Source organism: Castor canadensis, chromosome 13, assembly GCF_047511655.1.
Source record: "Castor canadensis chromosome 13, mCasCan1.hap1v2, whole genome shotgun sequence".
In the NCBI taxonomy this organism is placed as follows: Eukaryota; Metazoa; Chordata; class Mammalia; order Rodentia; family Castoridae; genus Castor; species Castor canadensis.
In genome coordinates this window covers 39,651,766-39,672,227 of record NC_133398.1, presented here as the reverse complement: position 1 = coordinate 39,672,227, position 20,462 = coordinate 39,651,766, and the positions used below count along the sequence as shown (strand labels likewise).

Below are 20,462 nucleotides of genomic sequence, written 5' to 3'. Positions count from 1 at the left end.
AAAACCACACTAAGATTCTACCTCACCCCTGTTAGAATAGCCATCATCAAAAACACTACCAACAACAGGTGTTGTCAAGGATGTGGGGAAAAAGGAACCCTCTTTCACTGCTGGTGGGAATGCAAATAGAACAACCACTCTGGAAAAAAATTTGGAGGCTACTTAAAAATCTAAACATAGATCTGCCATATGATCCAGCAATCCCACTCTTGGGGATATACCCAAAAGAATGTGACACAGGTTACTCCAGAGGCACCTGCACACCCATGTTTATTGTAGCACTATTCACAATAGCCAAGTTATGGAAACAGCCAAGATGCCCCACCACTGATGAATGGATTAAGAAAATGTGGTATCTATACACAATGGAATACTACTCAGCCATGAAGAAGAATGAAATTTTATTATTTGCAGGTAAATGGGTGGAACTGGAGAACATCATCCTGAGCGAGGTTAGACAGGCCCAGAAGACCAAAAATCATATGTTTTCCCTCATATGCGGACATTAGATCGAAGGCAAACACAACAAGGGGATTGGACTTTGATCACATGATGAGGCTAGAGCACACAAGGGAGGTATGAGGATAGGCAACAAACCCAAAAAGAAAAACCAAGATAGCACTTGATGTTCTCAATGCAAAGGAACTAAAGCAGAAACTTTAAGCGACAGAGGCCAATAGGAGAAGGGGACCAGGAACTAGAGAAAAGGCTAGTTTGAGAAGAATTAATTTAGAATGTAACACATATGTACAGGAAAGCAATGCGAGTAAACTCCCTGTATAGCTATCCTTATCTCAATTAGCAAAAACCCTTGGTCTTTTCTATTATTGCTTATACTCTCTCCTCAACAAAATTAGAGATAAGGTCAAAATAGTTTCTGCCTGGTAGCGAGGGGGTAGGGTGGGGAGAGGGAGAGGGCAGGGGAAATGACCCAAACATTGTATGCACATATGAATAAAAGAAATTTAAAAAAAGAAGCTGTTGTACAACTGTGTAAGTAGGAACCCAAGCAATAATATTGGGTAAATAGCCAGGTTGCCTGGTGGCTCACACTTGTAATCCTAGTTACTCAGTAGGCAGAGATCAGGAGGATCATGGTTTAAAGGCAGTCAGGATAAACAGTTTTCGAGACCCTATCTCAAAAACACTCAACACAAAACAGGGCTGGTGGAGTGGCTCAAGTGGTAGAGCACCTGCCTAGCAGGCACAAAGCTCTGTGTTCAAACTCTAGTACTGCCAAATAAATTTAAAAAGCAACAGTGCTTCCCCCTGGGCTCAAAGCAGATGCCTCACTTCCCTTTTCTGGCCTCCACTGCTCCCTGAGCATGTGAACTGTACCTGTACACAGCCTTTGGGGATAGGGGTGTTTCAGGACAGGTTCCCGAATCTGGTCTAATTCCTAAGAAAATCCTGAGCATAGGTAAGGAATGCAAGAGTGGCCTTCTCCTGATTGCAGTAGGGGACAGATGACCAACTGCAGAAAGCCACAGTCCAGCTTTTCCAAATCCTAAGTTTTTAGATCTGTTCTGGCTGGCTGGAGGCATGGCTCAAGTGGAAGAGTGCCTGCCTAGCAAGCACAGAGCTAAGTTCAAACCCCAGTACCAACAAGAGAGAGAGAGAGAAATGAATTGATCTGTACCGTCCAATCATCCCTTTATTGTCCAATAATTCTGCCTTCCCTGGATAGCAAATCCATATGTGTCACCAGCAGGCATATCCTCTGACCATCATGGCTTGGGAACAGACAATATTTGGCCTCTCCTCCACCAAAAGAAACAGCAGCAATGAGGATGCTTCTAAGATTCTCAGTGAATCACAGTTTTTATGATGGGAGAGTGCTGCTCCCACGCTTATGTTCTGGCCCCCATCCCCATGCCCACAGTTACCCCCAGGATCTCAACACCATAGATTCAGAGACAGGTCTGTAGCCAGTTTTTGCTGAACACCTCTGTGTGCCCCTCAGACACCAAAGAATATGGCCAAGTGAGCTGTTGAGAAGGCAGTGATAGATTGGGGCTGAGGACGCTCTGGCTGAGATTCCTGTAGGCCTAGGTGTGGATCTTAGGATAGGAGACAGGCCAGAGTTGATGCCCAGATAATTACTAGGAAGAACGTGGGATTACACAAATGCTGAGGGTTAATATCCATTTACTCATGAATTCGCAGCATTTGGGTTCTGGTTTTTAACCAGAGTAATGGTAGCCCTGGGCTTAGAAATGGCCCACAAATAAACCTGGATCTGGGACTTAAGTTTTTCACCCATTGAGTTAAAGAAGTAGGCCCTTCAGGATCAGGAACAGGCAGAGAAGCCAGCTATCTTCAGAGCAAAGTAATCAACCACTCAGAAGAGTGAGTACATCCTTGACCCCTTGTGCACAGGAACACAAGTCAGAGAAACTAAGCTCACAGAACCCCAACTCTTCTGGAGCCAGAACAGAGTGTCTGCCCCTCCTTAGGCCTTTCTGAAGAACACATCAAGAGGGGGGCTCTCAGCACTCCTAGAATATTTAAGATACAATTAGGAGAAAAGTACTCTAGCAGATAAACGCTTCTCTTTTTGAAAGCAATTTGGCCATTTTAGCAATAACTATAAAAATGTGTAAACCGTTTTTGAACCCATAATCCTGTTTGAAAATCTAGCCTGGGGAAATGATCCTAAATATGTAAAAAGCCAACACAGAATAAACTTCAGACTCAAAGATGTTCAGCATTGTATTATTTATAGTTTTCTAACAGAGGAAAGACGAATTATGGTAGAACTTAACGATCAACTACTATGAAGGCATGAAAAATAATGACTATGAAATAACATGGGAAGATGCTGATGATATGGAATTTAAGAAAAAAGCAAGATATAAATGTTTATATGCAAAAAATATGAGCTCAACTGTGATTTTATTTAAGATGACAAAAGTCTCTGAAGAACAAGCTGACTTCCAGTGATCCTGGTGTTTCCAAACGAGCCTACAGAGGCCCTGTGCTTGCCTGGGGGACCCCAGGACTGGAGGATGGCACACTCAAAGGATTATTCACACAGCTTCCCTTGTCCAGCAGGGCCTGGCTCTGGGTTGATGTGAGGACATTTACCAAGGTGATAGTGGTGGCAGCAGTGGCAACAGTAGTTAGGATGGCAGCAGTAGGTAAGTCTGCTTTCCTGTCTTTCTTTCTTTATAGGAGGCGAAAGTACAAAAGAGAAGGGAGGTGAAGAGGAAGAAGTGGATCACAGAGAGGAGCGGTGATCCTTCAGCTTGCTTCTTTTCCTCTAGAAGGAAAAGAAGAAGAAAAACAAAAGAGAGAGAGAGAGAAGGATGTATGCAAGGGAGAGAAGAGAAAGAGAGGCAAATGTCAAGGCTGCAAAAAGAAAAGGAGCCCATTCTGACCACCCTTGCTCCAGAGCAAAGGCAAAAGTCCAAATAAGCTGCATCGCTATGGTATTGATGGTAAAGTGGTGAGCATACTGCCTTCCAAATAAACTGTCATTCCTTGTCACAGAATCAAGGGTAAGCAGGGGACTGGAGGTGTGGCTCAAGTGGCAGAGTTCCTGCTATATAAGTGCAAAGGTCTGAGTTCAAACCCCAGACCCACCCAAAAACAAACAAACAAAAAAGACAGACTACGGCTGGCAGAGTTCAAGTGGCAGAGTGCCTGCTTTGCAAGCATGAGACCCTGGGTTCAAACCCCAGTACTACTGAAAAAAACAATTATAAAAGGAAACACTCTAAGGCATGACCACAATGTCACTGTTGCCGGGTGCTGGTGGCTCACACCTGTAATCTTAGCTACTCAGGAGGCAGAGATCAGGAGGACTGCAGTTTGAAGCCAGTCCAGGCAAATAGTTCTCAAGACCTTATCTTGAAAAACCCTTCACAAAAATAGGGCTGGTGGAGTGGCCCAAGGTGAAGGCCCTGAGTTCAAGTCCCAATACTGAAAAAAAAAGGGTGAGCAGAAAAAAAATGGCATTTCCCAGAATAATGTCCAGGGAGGCAATTCACCAGCAATGTGAGTACCATTAAATGATTCAACACACACCCCAGGAGAATGGAAAGGTATAGCCAGAACAGTGAAGAAGAGAGCACAGGAACAGCATTCAGACAGTAGTGAAGAGACACTCCCAGCCCTGCCATACCACCTTTACCCCTGAAGTGGATGAAGAAAGGGGAGAGAGGAACAAATCAGCCCTATTCCTCCTGAGCCCCATCCCATACACACCCATAAAGAAGGCAGAGGTAGAGCAGAGCGGCACACAGAAGACCGAGATAAAAGACAAATCAGTGAGGGCCACAAGCCCAGGTAACCATTTTCTCTAATGGGATGGTCCCATCAGGCTGCTTCACCCCAGCTAATCCTGACCCCATGAACCAGCTGCCTAGACCTGTGGTGGAGAGAGGTGTAGTGACAGATGCTCTTGCTCACTGAGGGCACAAAGGTCTATCTCCGAATACCCTCACAAGTGACCTGGAACTATCATCTAAAACAATACACACATGAAAAGGAAAGGGAGAAAAATTTAAAGCCAAAGACCCCTTAGGGCAGTGAGCTGGGCCCTCCTCCTGCTTTCCCACAGCCCTTTAGTCAGGGTCTACCTGGCAGCACAACAAGCAGCCAAGGCTCCCAGGGGCTCTGTGGCTGGTACTTGAAAGCTGCTGTCTCCCTTCTTGTGACCTAATGAGACCCACAGTGTGAGCAAGCACCATTCTGAGAATAAACATGGGAAGGTGGGGCATTCCTAGGCCTATGTGACCTCTGTCTAAGTCACAGCTCTGTTATAGGCCATCATGTACTTACCTTTGTAGCCTTCCCTCATCAGGAACAATGAGAAGTCCTCACTAGAGGATATATTGGCCAAAATTCAAAGGACCAGAGGTGGGTTTTATGACCATGAACAACACAGAGCTAAAGTAGGTTGTCTGAATTTTTCCCTGAAAAGGGAGTTACCTTGAGGGCTGAGTCACAGACTGCCTATGCCCTGGTCTGCAATGAGCAGTAAGCTTTAGGGAAAGAGTCTTCAAGGAGGGGCTGAATTTATCCGAGCCAGGAAAGAAGACTTCACTTCCAAGAGGCAGGGATCCAGAGGACTAGGAGCAAGGGGCCACGAGAATGGGTGTAAATAAACAGAAAGAGGCTTCATGTTCCAAACTTGAACCAAATCTATACTGAACTTGCATGGTCAAGAGGTGGGAGGGAATCTGGCCCTGGAGACTGGGAGTTCAGAGGTCAGGATAAGGCACACAGATAATCATTCCTTGTTGGAAAGCACCAAGTGGCCTGGGAGCAGTGGGGAAGAAGTCAGTGTTATTCCAGGAGCTCCTCAGAGCTAATGAGGTGAGAAGAGGCTGTAAAGGTGCCAAAAAGAGAATTGGGGGGAGGGGATGGGAGGGAGACATGAAGGCAGAGAGGACAACACAGACAAGGACACAGTCAAGAAAGGCAGGTGTCTACAGGTAGGTCAGGACCAGACCTCAGATGGTCTTAGATGCTAAGTTCAGGGCTTTGAGCCATTGAGGCCCTTGCCTGTGGGCAGAGAGGAATGACCTGGTCAGAGCAAGAAAGATCTCAAGCAGCCGAGTGAGGAAACCGATGGCACTGGAAGATATATAAATGGGATTAGAGAAACAATTCTTGGCTGCTGGCTCTGGGGTAAAGGATTGCCCCAGCTATGACATACCCATGTGGCCAGCTATGCCTGCATTCTTCCCCATTTTGTAATTTATATGACAGACAATCTCCAAAGCATCCTGCATTTCCTTATTTATAGCTAGTGCTGACAGGTGGAAACCAGCCTTCCTACACCTTGGGTGGTTTTATAGTTTCCTTTCCTGATTGAAGTATGAAGAAATACAGAGTGCATTCACCTGTGCTATGACGCCTTTACATCCACCTTTACATTGAGGTCTCAGTGCTGGACTTAAGACGACACTCTTAGCTCCAAGAGTAGGTTGTACTGGGACCCTAACAGGATCTCCACATAGTAGTGTGCTAAGGCAGGAAAAGGAATAGAGACCCTGAGGACAAAGAGCCTCACTTGCTCTTCTGCATCTCAAATGGTAAAGTCCCTCTCATGCATCCCTCTAACACATTTTTTTTGTGTGTGGTACTGGTGTTCAAACTCAGGGCCTCGTGCTTGCTGGGAGGCACTCTACCACTTGAGTCACTCTGCCAGCCCCAACACACTTATTTTGAGATACAAATTGTTACAGTGGTTGGAAGGACCTATACTGCATAGGGATAGTTAGCAGCTTCCTATAGACAGGAATCTGAGCTATAAAAACTTGTGAGAATTTGCTCCTGTTGGGGCGGGGGGGCCTTGAGACACAACTCTCCTCTGGAGAAGCTTATGAGACATGACATGGTCCCTGAGTCCTCTGAGATCCTGTCACCTGATTCACATCACTATTCATTATCCCCTGATCCCATAAAGGCCCTAACAAATGGAAGGGTCCTGATGCTGATACTGTGTTGGGGTGAAGCAGGAGGAAGGAAGAACAGTAAAGAATTTATCACCAGCCAGGTGCCTGTGGCTCATGCTTGTAATCCTAGCTACTTGGGAGACTGAGTTGGAAGACTGTGTTTTGAGGCTAGCCCAGGCAAATAGTTCATGAGACCCCATCTCCAAAATAACCAGACCAAAAACAGACTGGAGGCATGGCTCAAACGTAGAGTGCTCACTTTGTAAGCATGAAGCCTTGAGTTCAAGCCCCAATCCCACTAAAATAAATAAATTAAAAAAAATTTATTACCAAAGTATCCAGGAAGAATGGAGGGTAGAGAGGAAGGACACAAATCATGGCAGCAACAGCTAATATTTACTGAAGGTTTATCATGTACCAGGTGTTTTGCAGCCCAGAGAGGTAGATGGTGATTTCCTCTTCTACCTTGGAAGAAACTGAAGTCTGAACAGTTGACGTGGCCTACCCAAGGTCACTGATTGGGAAATGGCAGAGCCAGGTCTAAACCCAGGTGATCTGGGCATGGAGCTCACTCCTACCCCTAGACATCAGGCTTTGAGAAATGCTCCAGGGAGGCTAAATAGCCTCTATGAGAGCTACTGTGATACAGCGGAAGGGCATTAAACTTGCAGTCAGGCTGGGGTTTGATCTGCAGCCCTGCTATAATTTATGTGACTCTCTACTGGTCACTTTTCCTGAGGGTCAGTTTCCTCTCAGATGATATAGATGAGAAATTTTCACCGTCTGGCCTCTGGGGATCTGGGCAAGTCCTAGCAATCACTGAAGGGGAAGCTAAGGAGATAGAGATGGGGTATGACACCACTTTAAGAAAATAGAATCACTGTAACCTACTATAAATCGAGGACGGTGTAGCATTTCCATGAAATAGAAAAAAGTTCTCCACTGAAAAACCTGTTTTAGAATTCTGGAATAGATTTCCCAGAGGCCACTCTTACTTTAAGCATTCTTTCTCTCTAACCTCAAATGGGAGAGGGAGAAGAGTTCAAAAGGATGCAAGATGCATGGGGAGAAGTGAGAATTCTACTGAGGCTAGTAGATCATAAGTTTATTTGCTCAGCAACAAATAATATACAAAAGTCAAAGCCAGGGGCTGCATCTGCATAAAGCAGGTAACACAGGAAATTCCTAATTTGCAGGTGGGGTATGCTCTAGATGGAGCAACTATTTCTTTTCAAGCTTCAGGTTCCTATTACCACTTTATTATGTGTTAGATCATATTCTCTACTAGAAAGGTAGGGCAGACTTCAAGCTACTTCTTGACTTACCTGAACTCTGCATTTTCCCTAAAGGCTAACGGGGTAGAGTTGAAATGGAAGCTAGAGGATCAGTTGGGAAAGAGGAAGAAAAAGAACAATATCTTCCTAAAGTGGAATGCTAACCTTCTGAAGAAAAGAAAAAGGTGGCTAGGCATGGTGGTGCATGCCTGCAATTCCAGCTACTTGGGAGGTAGAGGTAGGAGGACCAAGGTCTGAGGGCAGCCCAGGAAAAAGCATGGAACTCTATCTGAAAAACAACACTAAAAGCAAAACGACTAGGTGAGGCTCAAGTGGCAGAGTGCTTGCCTAGCAAGCAGAAGACGTGGAATTCAGTCCCCAGAACTGGAAAGAAAAAAAAAAAAAGATGAAGAAGCTAAAGAACATACATAGTGGGGGGTGGTTCTGACCAAAAAAGGAAAATAAAGGACATATACGTGTTTGAAAAACTAAAAATAAAATATTTATTTTTTTCTTCGGCTTTTTTTTTTTCCTCCTTTTTTTGTGGGCAGTACTAGAGTTTGAACTGAGGGCCTGGTGCTTGCTAGGCAGGCACTCTACCACTTGAACCAAGTCCCCAGCAGACAAATGTTCTCTCTAGTTTCAAATAGGACAGGAAGTAGCAGCATCTCAGGCAGTGTTCAGTGTTCGCCAGCACAGTGGTACCACTGGGCCAAGTTGGCTTTGTTAGTTGTCCTGCCATCCTGGATTGAGCTGGGAAGGAGCATGAAGCTGTTGTGGGACATTAAGAAACCTATTACTTCACCAGGGCAAGTATCTCTAGAAATCATCTTACAAGAACTGAAGCTGATGGCTAAATTTTATTTAAACGGGAAAGTCTCACAGTCACCAAAAATTCAACACAGCCATATTAGCATCTTCCCCTCCAGTTTTCCTTGAACATGGCCACCTGAATTAAAAAAACAGCATTATCACCAACTCTCTTTTACTCTTTTTATCAAATATATACTTTAATCTAACTCCATGCCATGCAGTCCACAGCTGTCTGTCTTCTGCTCAGGCAGATCTATGAGAGGCCATCAGATGCCTTTCTGAATAAGATCTGATCACACTCTATCATGTATCACTGAGCTACTAGTAAAACAACTGTCAGAGAAAAACAGGTGCTGCTGGCATTGCTTATTCCTAGTAACCCTTGCTGGCCCCTGGTGCTAGTGGCTTCATCTAGGTGCTCACTGCCACTGCTCTAATAACGAACAGGCTCTTGAATCTTGCCATGACCAACATGTGCTCAATGGCAACAGGCAAGAGTTTTTTTGTTTTGAGTGTTTCTTCTGGGGGGCTTTTTTTTTTTTTTTTGGCAGTATTGGGGTTTGAACTCAGGGCTGTACTTGCTAAGTAGGTACTGTACCATTTGATCCAACTCCCCAGCAGACAATTGTTTCTTAATGTCTTGATAACTGGGCCTTCCTTAAACAAATGCCTGTTGAAGTAAGCATCCTATCTGCTCATGCTTATCTGTTCATGGTGAGGGGCACCAACAAAATAAAGGATGTTGCCTGGGAAAGTCCCACTTGCCAAAAATCAGTTGCAAGCTTTAGAACAGACGGGACTGAGACCTAGGAATTCTTTAGCACCTCCCCGCAGTAACAGACAGAGCATGCCATAGCAGTCCTCAGTGTGCTGAATGGACAGACTGCTATTTCTGGCTTCCCTTGTGGACCAAGGAAAGGCATGCAAAGCCCTTCAACTCTGATGGAAGCAGTAAACTGCCAATAATCTTTCTATCTCCAGCAGACTCAGAGTTTATCTTGAAATGATAAGTTCATTTGGGCCTTGTAGAAATGGACATTCTTTGTCTCTTCAAATGATTTCCAATGAAATTTAGAATACAGGTAAGTCAGATATGTCACTGTACTTAAGAAGTTACAGTTGAAAGGCATGAATTTAAGTATTTGGGATAAACTTGAAAGACCAAAGTTATGTTCTTGGAAAAATAATAATGTTCCTCAAGTAGACTAAAATAAACCAAGTTATTTCCGTAAAAATGCCTCTTAGAATTGTCTGATTCTCCAGACTGTGGTGATGAAGGCTGACAAGTCTTTATTACTAGTTTCCTAAGCAGAGCAAAAGCCTGACACACACATGGATCAGATATGCAGTGGGAAACTTTTCCCAGATTCAGCCCAGTCCACATGACTCTCAGATGGCCCCTGAATCAGACTTTCCCAGACATTTCACCAGGGGCTGGCATCCAGGCATGCAGCCTCAACTCAGCACATTGTCTCCTGTGGGTGCCCCAGAAGATGCTGTCTGACTGGACAAATTTTGAAGTTGCCTAAAAGTCTGACCTCTAAATGGGTAGTTCATTCTTTTAAAAGTAACAAGGAAAATACACAGCTACCAGAAGACAGGAAATAATCAGTGTCTTACTTTAGGCTAATTAGGGCTGTCTTTTTCTCTCAATTTTGGTGGAAGGCAAAAAACAAAAACATATCCCAGCAATTTCTCTTGGCTAACAGATGACATCAATAAGCAAGCACATTGTTTGGCATTTAGTTTACCTAAATGTTTAAGTAAGGATGTAGTGGTGGTAGGGCTGGCTCCTCACTGTAAAATGCCATGTATCCATGAAGTCACTCTCCTCCCCCTACCACTCATCATGCACATATTTGCACACACATACTCTCCCCCCCTCACTCCATCTTCCCAGACCTCACCTGGTTGATAACATAGATGCCATAGTCCAACTGCTGGCGCTGCAGGATTGGATGCAAGTAATACAGCCAATACTTGAGGTGCTCCTGCCGATTGCGGAATGGAATAATGATGGCCACCTTATGAGGAGAGATGCAGTCCTTGGGGGAGTAACGGCCACCCATCTTCACCTCTGGGTTCTGTTTTGCCAAAAGCTCCAGATCCACAGGAATATTAAACTCAATCAGCATGGGGCCAACTAAAGAGGTGGAAGAAAGAAGAAGTTAACAAGTCACAGGACACACCGATCCAGACTGCATCAGAAAAGCAGGACCTAGAAGCAGAGGAAACATCTCCTCCTTGGGGGAGGGATGGCTGGGGAAAGGATACACATGTCCAGCACTGGGTACCATGTCCAGCACTAGGGTAACCAATCACCTCAGAAAACCTCTCAGCACTAAAAGTCCTGCATCCCAGGAACCCATTAGTGCTGGACAAACCCAAAGGTTAACCTATAAAGCACTTCCTTGCCCAGGACCTTCCCCCTCAGGCTCCACTGTAAAATGGAAATAATTTCTACTCGGACTTACCAACAGGCTGTTGTAAAGATCAGTGAGCACAGATAAGGAAGCACTTTCTTGGAAATCCTAAAGTTGAGACTTAGCTCTGCCACCCACAGAAGTATGGTCTTAAACAAAAAACTGACATAGTATTTGAATATTTCCTAATTGGGGAAAGGGATGTGGGGGTGGCATCAATGTGGGGAGGTCAGGGTAGATGGAGGAAATCAGCTTCAAATCAGAAGGTAATAGGGAGTAGAAGGGACCTGATGCAGAGGTGAACCAAACTTGATGGGAAGGAACGGAAGCAATGAGACCCCAGCAAAAGAGACTGGGGTTGGGTGGGGGAGAGAAACATCTGGAAAGAGCATAAAAAATGCTGGGCTGGTGGAGTGGCTCAAGTGGTAGAGAACCTGTCTAATAAACATGAGGCCTTGAGATCAAGCCCCAGTTGAGAAAAAATGAAAAGCTTAGTATGGGCTGGTAAGAGGCTGGGGACATGGTTCAGTGGATAGAGCACCTGACTAGCAAACACAAGGCCCTGACTTCAAACCCCCAGTTCTGCTTTTAAAAACAATGCCTAGGAAGAGTAGGGGGATAAAGCAACCAAGGAGATCAAGAAGGATGATTCCATTTCTGGCCAAGCAGAACATGAATCCAGATTAGAGAAATGAGTCAGTAATAGAGCTCTTGGCTCAGAAGAAAACTGATGAGATGCGGACAATAGATTTTGAGATACTAACAGGTTATGAATAAGGGGGAAGGTCAAGATCCAGTTACAGGGCACGTGGCACACATGGAGTGGTCCAGGCATAGGGAGTAAGGAACAGAGCTAAGACTTAAACCTAGGTTTTTAGAACTCCCTGTACTTCGGACTTTCTCCAAATGGGTTCCAGGAGACATGAGATCCAGCAAGATGCTAAATGGAAAAACATACTCTCTTGTCAAGTCAGGGTGGGAGCCCTGCACAACTAAATTCTACATCTGGAAAAGCATGATACATAGCAAAGGTGCTGAGAAACAGGTTAACTTTATCTATTTCCCAAACTTGTTGATCACAGAACCATTTTGTTAGGGGACACATTTTGGGAACCATTCTTATAGTATAACCAGCTTTACTTGTGAAGCAAACTAGTCACCAGAACCAAGAAAGGGACCAACAGAATAGATGGGAAGGCTAATAAGCACAAGCTCAGATCAAAGTTTACCTGAAACAAATTGGTGAGAACCACCCATCTCTGCCCAGACCCAGTGTCCAGGTCCCAATCCATTCTGTTTATCAAGAACATGTGGCTCCCCCCGCACCAGGGAGCACTCCTCTTCTTGAAACAGAACAGCCTGAGACAAGGAAGCCTTGACCCTGCTCCTTTATCTGGCAGCAAGTGTGGCTCTGCAGCTGTCACTTTCTCTTCTTTCCCCAGGACCTTCCTACACCTTCCTTTCATCATCACTGACCCAGTGCTTTCATCCCAGAACCTGTTCCCATTCTTTCACTTTCCTCTAAGACACAGCTGTGATCACATCACCTTTCTGCTAAAAGCCTCCAATAGATCTAGGCTGTGCGGCCTTGTATAAGGTAAAGCCAAACCCCATAGCTAGGCAACCAGGTTCTCCAGTTAGCTGTCTGCCCACTCTTCACAACTATACACCAAAGCGATGTCCACACCTTCTACTTTGCCAGACATACCCTTTTCTCTCTCTGTCCTTGAACCAGCAAACTTTTCCATTGAAAGTTGGGCCTCAGTCGAGCTGTACCCTTTGACTCTTTGTGACCACAGGGTTCAGACAGCAGACTCCCTAAGAAAGGAAAGGGGATCCTCAAAACTCCAGACACTCTGCTTCCTTCCTGACAATGACCTCCCTTCTTGGAGGTCAGGGACCTTGCAGATCTGTCCCTCGTAAGAATGCCCCTAATCCAGTTCCCACCTAATCCAGTTCCCACCTTCAAGGATGCCCTCAAGTGAGCAGGTACAATGCTCCAGGACTAAGTCAATGGTCACCCTGAACCAGTTTTTCCCAATCCTATCATCAGAATCTACTGAGGCAACTGGTACAAACATGGAATCTCAGGTCCCTACCTTGGACAGTCCAACTCAGCAGATCTTGGGAGGCACCTAAGTGGATAATTAATAAGGAAACCAGGTGATTTTTTCCTGGGCAAGTTAAGCAGAAGGGAGCAGGGTGGCTCATCTTCACAAACCTTAGGGCTTTAGGGCAAGGAGGGTCCTCGGGGATTCCCTTCACTTCCGCCCTTCCCTATAAGGTCCATCAGGCTTAGGCTGCTCAACATCCCAACCCTGGAACAGACCTTTGAGAGACCCTGTGGCACAATGAACTTGTGAAAAACACACAAAAAAAGACCCATCACTGAGCCCTTCTCACTTTGGAGAGCCCTACATCTGCAACCCACCCCACCTTTGATTCTGAAGACACTGCTAAACATAACCCCATTTTCGGGAACCCAAGAAGCATCTGGACTGCCACGCATACCTTCTGAAACCTTAACCCAGATGACAGGAATTCACACATGGCCCACATAGACTTCCCGAAGCAGACACCTGCACACTGGAAAATGTCCTAGTGTTGCTTCTAGTGTTGCTTTTACTGAGGTAAAAAGCCTCAGACAAGGGAAGAGATGCCTGAGCTCTGCTACAGCTCTACCAGTGACTTGCTGGATGATCCTTGGACAAGTTCCATCCACCCTCAGGATACTGTGTTCCCTACTTGTAAATTGCAGGAATTGAATTAGATGAACTCTAAAGTCTCACAAAGATCTAGCATGCTCAGATACTCATTCTACTAGAAGGAAAACGGGGACCTGAACCAAAATCTGAGAATCCTTGCTCTCACTTTCTCTGCACCCAAAAGGGCATGAATAACCATGCAGACAGGAAGAAAAGAATGCCCTGTAGGGGAGACCATCACACTCACCCACATCTCCTCCTACCTTGCTTTCTTCACCTCTTTCCTTGATGTCCATCTTTGTTGACTTCTCACTGTTCTTAGACATTCTCCCATTTTGAACTCAGGTCTCTGCTTTAAACAATGACAGTTCCCCTCTGTCTCCATCCCACATTTTCTTCTGACCACACAGTCAATAAATAGGACATGGCTAGCATGCCCCAAGTGAACTCTTATTTAAGCCCATTGATAAAAACCTGGGTGGTCCATATTCCATTTCCTCTCCTCTCTCCCTAAACTAAGTCAGTCAGTCAGTCAGTCTCTCTCTCTTTCTCTCTCTCTCTCTCTCTCCCTCTCTCTCTCTCTCTCTCTCTCTCTCTCTCTCTCTCTCTCTCTCTCTCTCTCTCTCTCTCACACACACACACACACACACACACACACACACAGTGCCAACAGCATGCTGACAACCCATGGGAGCATACCAATTATGAAACCAGAGTCTTTATTCTAAAATATATACAAACATACAAACTCTCCCTGTGATGTGTGGGTTGAAGGAGGTAAGGAGGAGGGACAAGACAGTTCCAGCCTCCCAGGAGCTCCCTGTGGAACATGTAGCAGAACCTGAATGAAAACTGCCCTGGTTCACAGCTGGTCAAGAAACTTCTTCCTCCAATGGCTCTGTGCAGTTTTATCATTAGCAGCTCTTCTCAATTTCCTGTTCTGCTCTACACTTCTCTCACAACCCCCATCATGCCTCCAACATGAGAGGAGCGCCTGACCCCCAATTCACCCTCCTTGCCCAATCCGGCAATTCTTTCCCCACCTTCTCTCACTGACACCTCCACAACTTTGGGAATCCTGCAGCTCACATTTCGGAGACTGAAGAGCACACAGCAGCACCAGATCTGCAGTTGAATGCCTTCTAGGGTCCAGTGAATGCCCTGCACACCTCCTGCCAAGCTGCAGGGGCTAACCTCCAGCACACACCTAGCTTAGTCCCACTAAGAAAACCCAGAGTTCAGACTCTAAGAGGGCAACTATCAACACAGTTCAGAGTCGCGCAGCCCCAATACTAGGTCTCAGCGCCACTGCCTGGGGCCACAGGGAGTGGCAACAGGAGGAAGCACAGAGCTGAGAGCTATGTGCCAATCCTCAAGCTGGGCCAAGGTGCCCTTGCTGTGTGGCGCATGGTGTGTGCGACCACAGGCCCTCAGCCTTGCTGGGATGCCTTGTGTGTTTTCTTGGCTCTAGGAGCTAGGAAGCAGGGTTACATAAGCAGATGAGCAGATGTGAGCTGTCCTCGACTCCCCCAGCTCAAGCTCCGCCACGTGTGCCTCTCAGCTGGGAGTCTAGGTCATGGCCTTGCATGTAAGACGCTCAATAACTTCAATGTGTGAGCTCAACTCAGACAAACTCCACAACTCCCTTGCCCAGGACAGCAAACCCAAACATACACGTGCCCCTCTATCAAAAGCCGTGCTAATCTAAGCCAACCCCTGCATGGGCTCCTGCTTTGCTTTCATGCTGGCTGAGCCACTAGTTCAATCCTCTAGCCTCAGCGAAACAGGCTGGAACATCTAGTTCACTGCTTTCTAACTGATTGGTTAGTGAGTGGTTTAGGACCCAATCCTTGGCTGGGTCATGGCAATGCTTTGCCAGACTGAGAAGAAATGATTAAAGACCATGTAGGTGGTTTCATCAAGCTAATATAATCAGTGTATAGGAAAGCCCTTTCTTAAGATCAAGTGCTTCTTACTTTTTAAATGTTAAAGTGTCCTTTGCTTATGATTGTCTTAGATTTTCATATTGGATTGATTTAAAAAAAATTTTTTTTTTAAATCCTTCCAAACCAGGCACTGGTGGCTCATGCCTATAATCCTAGCTACTCAGGAAGCAGAGATCAGGAGGATTGCAGTTCAAATCCAGCCTGGGCAAATAGTTCATAAGACTCTTATCTCAAAAAAACTCATCACAAAAATAAGGATAGTAGAGTGGCTCAAGGTGAAGGCCCTGAGTTCAAACCTCAGTACCACAAAAAATTTTTTTTAATTTAAAAAAATCCTTTCTTGACACCCATAGGTCAGGCCTCTACATTTCTTCTGAAAATTTCCTGGGCAAGAAATTCCAACATTTGGGAAACATTGGGGAACATATAGAACTTGACTTGGCAGTGGACGGTAGTTCTGAGCAGTGCCCAGAACACTGTGGATCTAAAAGCTGGGATGCTGGAATGTGTTTTGGGGTCAGGTCTCAGATCTGACACATTACACAGTCCTCTTCAAAATATCTGCTCCATTGCAGTTCTGTTCCACAGGCTTATGTGGATGACCCATTTCAGCCAATACTGATTCCAAAGGGTAGGTGAGCACTACAAGCTGAACTGAGCTGAATCAAATTCCCTGGAAAAGATTCACTGGTAGTGGTCCTGTGAACTCATGGTATGAGTATCCTGTGGGTCTTTGAATAGAAATGAGAAACACCATCCATGCACAGGGCTCTTCCCAAACCCTCTCTTCAACCCTTTGGGGAAGTAAACAAGCTAAAAGTGTTTAAGGACTGTGATTATTACTGAATCCAACAGTTGCTTCACATATCACTTCTATCAGAAGTCTTCCCAGACTACAAGGTTGGTTCTTACTCTTTATCCACTTATCTTAAGAACTCACAGCACCATATCCACTCAAACATGCACACTATTAGTATTTGACCATGTGCCAGGTGGTGCCAGGCACACAGAGTGGGGACTGGGTTAAGAAGAGGTCTTTGGTGGGTGGTAAGGGAGGGGGTGGGGGCAGGGGGCAGAAATGACCCAAGCCTTGTATGCACATATGAATAATAAAAATAAAAAAAGGAAAAAAAAAAAAAAGAAGAGGTCTTTGACCTAAAAAACTAGATAGCATTTATTGTCCTCAACGCAGAGAAACTAAAGCAGATACTTTAAAGCAACTGAGGCCAATAGGAGAAGGGGACCAGGAGCTAGAGAAAAGGTTAGTTCAAGAAGAATTAACTTAGAAGGTAACACACATGCACAGGAAATCAATGCGAGTCAACTACCTGTATAGCTATCCTTATCTCAACTAGTAAAAACCCTTGGTCCTTCCTATTATTGCTTATACTCTCTCTTCAACAAAATTAGAGATAAGGGCAAAATAGTTTCTTCCAGGTAGCAAGGGGTAAGGGGGAGTAAGGGAGGGAGTGGGGGGGGTAAGGGAGGGGGGAGAGGGAAGGCGGGAGAAATGACTCAAACATTGTATGTACATACGAATAAAATGAAAACTAAAAAAAAAAAAAAAAAAGAAGAGGTCTTTGCCTTTCATGGAGCAGGGAGACCAGCAAAGCAGACAATGTTGGTATATGTGACAGTGGTAAGGTAAGAACAAGCTGAACTGGCATAAAAGAAAGGAAACCAACCTTGGGACCAGAGAAGAAAGTCAACGAAAGTTTTGCAGAGAAGCAGCTGCCTCAACTGGGCTCCTCAGCTCCTCTTGGGGAGGATTCATTATGAACATTTATGTCCACTTGCCAATGAGCTCCGTTGGCTGCCATGGACACAGAGTACAACAAAAATCTTAGCTGGGCAGACCTATTCTCCCTGCCTCTGTGCCGTTGCCACAACCAACACAGAGTTTCAATAAACTGCAGGAAAGTTTGATGATAGACCTTCAAACATCCCAAAAGGGACTTCTCAATTCCCATGTCAACATTTCTGAGTTTTAAAATCTAACTCATAAAGGTTTCAAAGGTTTCAGAAATGCGTACTTCTTAAGTCAGATGTTTGTGGTATTTTACTATACTTTTGGGTGTGTCTTTTAAATTGAACTATAAATAATTGAAACTATAACCCAAGGATAGGAAAGGTGACCTCCCTTTAGCTCTAGTCCCAGTAAGGAAGTATCTTCCAAAATAAAGATTTCAAATCATAGAACTTGGTTATCGAGAACAATTATCTATTCCTATTGCTGATATAATAAGTATTGGGCACACACACAAAATGTAAGTTTAACACCCACTATTCTTTCTGCCAATTCACCACTCATGCCCCCCTTAAGCCCTGGGGAAAGAACCACTTTTTCAACAGGAAATAGAACACTTCTGTGGTCTGAGAACCCTACATTTGGAGACATAGAAAAAAACAAAACATTTGCTCAAAAAATAAATGAGTCTGCCAAGGGAGATCTACAGAGCAAGGCCAAGTGGCCAAATGGGAAGCTCTATCATGGTGGGGCCAGTTGTTCTTCCATCCACCTCTGCACTCCAGGCAGACCTACTGTGTGCCTGAACTGCCCCATTTTGTAATCGTCAAAATATGACCTGAAAGTAGCCTCACCAGCTGTGAACCACCAGCCTCAGTGGGACTGCCATTTCTCATGCCTTGCTATCTATCTCATTAAAGTCCTACCCAATCTTCAGGCCAAGCACTCTAGTGTGCTTTCAAAGTGCCGGTGAGGCTTTCATCTCCCGCAATGGTTCTCAAACTGTGGCGTGCAAGAAGAATCATATGGGGACGTGTGTGAAACTGCAGTTTCCTGAGTTCTACTCACCAGAGATTCTGATTAGCCTGGGGCTGGGGTTCAGGAAGCTGCATAAGCACTCTAGGTTATTTTTAATTAATTTATTTATTTATGCTAAAGATTGAACCCAGAATCTCATGCATGCTAAGTATGTGCTCTACCACTGAGCTACACACCCCACCCCCAGTACTTTAGGTCATTTTAATGCAAGCCCCGGGAATATTTTTTGAGAAATTATTGATTTACAGGTTTATTCATTAACCACCACCTCCCTTCCGTGCCAGCAAGGCTCTTTAAATGAAATATCAAGAAAAACAACTTGGGGCTAAAGGTGTAGCTCAGTGGTAAGGATATGCTCAGCATGTCAAGGCCTGAGGTTTGATTCCTGGTACCAGAAAGGAGGAAAGCAAGGAAGGAACAAAGGAAGGAAGAAAGGCAACTTAAACACCGCAGAACTATTGTGTATTTCCCCTTTCTGACGATGTGTATCATGTAACAGAACATGTTTCATTTTGGACTTTTGCAAAGGGTCAGATGTAATAACTGTGTTGGGATCAATATCTCCTTTTTTTGGGCAGTACTGGGGCTTAAACTCAGGGCCTTCACCCTGAGCCACTCCCCATCAGCCCTTTTTTGTGATGGGTCTTTTTGTGATAGAGTCTCACAAACTAGTTGCCGGGCTGGCTTTGAACGGTGATCCTCCTGATCTCTGCCTTCTGAGTAGCTAGGATTACAGGTGTGAGAAACAGCACCGACTGAATATCTACATTTTAACTCTTCCTCAGTTTTAACTTTCTAAGTACCACTTATTCTTTTTCTAATTTTAATTTATTTATGTTGATTTCTTTTAGAGTATCTGTTCTTATAAGCCACTTCAAAAACTTTTATAAAAGTAATGATCCAAAGTTCAAACTAAATGTCATTTTCTCTTCCAAACTTTCTCCAAGCCCCTGGGGCTGATCAGTCCCTACTCCATAAGCCTTAACCAACTTTTCAGGCCTGCCCTAGAGCCTGCAGTGGTGACCACAGTATACCTGTTCCCCTCCTCCATTAGCCATCTCCTGAGGGCAGGGGTCATGTCCCATCCCTCTGTATGCATTGGATGGTTCCTGGCAGAGTAGGATCAGCACACACAGCACTTGCTCAGCTCAGAGTTACAAAGCTGAGCTAACAGAGCAGGAAGCCATCTTGTCTCGGATGTCTTATAATCCAAGGTTTTTGTCCTAATTACACATCTACAACCAAGGTGGGAACAAGCCCACTCATTTCTGGGTTCTAACAATGCCTTTTGTTTCCAGGTATACCACCTGATTCATCAGCTATAGGCACATCCCAATCCTCCATTTTAAAATAAGTTTTCTTCAGGCTATAGGCCTATAATTTGAGAGTCTGTGGCAGTGGATGGTCTAACCTCCTAATGAGAATGTTGTATTTCCTCATCTAAGCCTCAGACTTCCACAACAAGCAGGCCCTTCAGCCAATGGCACTCATTCCTTGAGAGAATAAGCTCAAAGCTCAAAGTCTGATGTAGGCTGTGAGATCACCAGAAAAGCCTCAGCTGCCCGTTCAGTCCAAGATGCTATCACAAAAGGTACCAAGGCCTAAATCTAAGGATGCAAAGTCATGATCAGATGCCATCACCTTGAAGGATCAGGATTTACCTCAAACCAAAGAATCATGGCAGACTAGTGCTAGAGGAGACCCCAGGGTTGCCTCCCATGAAGGAAACTGAAAGCCGAAGAGGCTGACAGAACTCCTCAAAAATAATCTCAGATTTGCAAAGAAGATGTCCTTACCTTTTCTTTAAAACCTCTTTAGGGTTCTGGTGTTCATTGATGAGTATGCATGGTGAATAGCAAATTGCAGCACACATGGCTCTACTGTCACTACACTGTGCCTGTGAGGAAACTGTCTCAGAATCTTCTCAATCTCAGGATCCAGGAAGCCAACTGAGTGAGGTGGCATAAAAGTGAATCTTATTTGTCATTGCTGAACTGAACCCTTAAGTATAATTTGTGTTTATGACTTTGGAATTCAACAGGGGAGTAGGAGCAAGGAGAGTGTAGGGAAACTTCTAGGAGACTCCAAAAATGAAGGTGGAGTTCACTT

The 20,462-nt window shown here is 44.8% G+C and overlaps 1 protein-coding gene across 1 annotated transcript in view; it reads right to left on the bottom strand.

The window, feature by feature from the left end:
• The window catches only part of B4galt1 (beta-1,4-galactosyltransferase 1), a 52,299-nt gene that overhangs the window by 13,951 nt on the left and 17,886 nt on the right, over positions 1-20,462 (bottom strand). Inside the window, exon 2 of the mRNA XM_020156175.2 lies at positions 10,402-10,637. Within this exon, the coding sequence (XP_020011764.2) occupies positions 10,402-10,637 (236 nt within the window). The remainder of the gene's footprint in view (positions 1-10,401; positions 10,638-20,462) is intronic.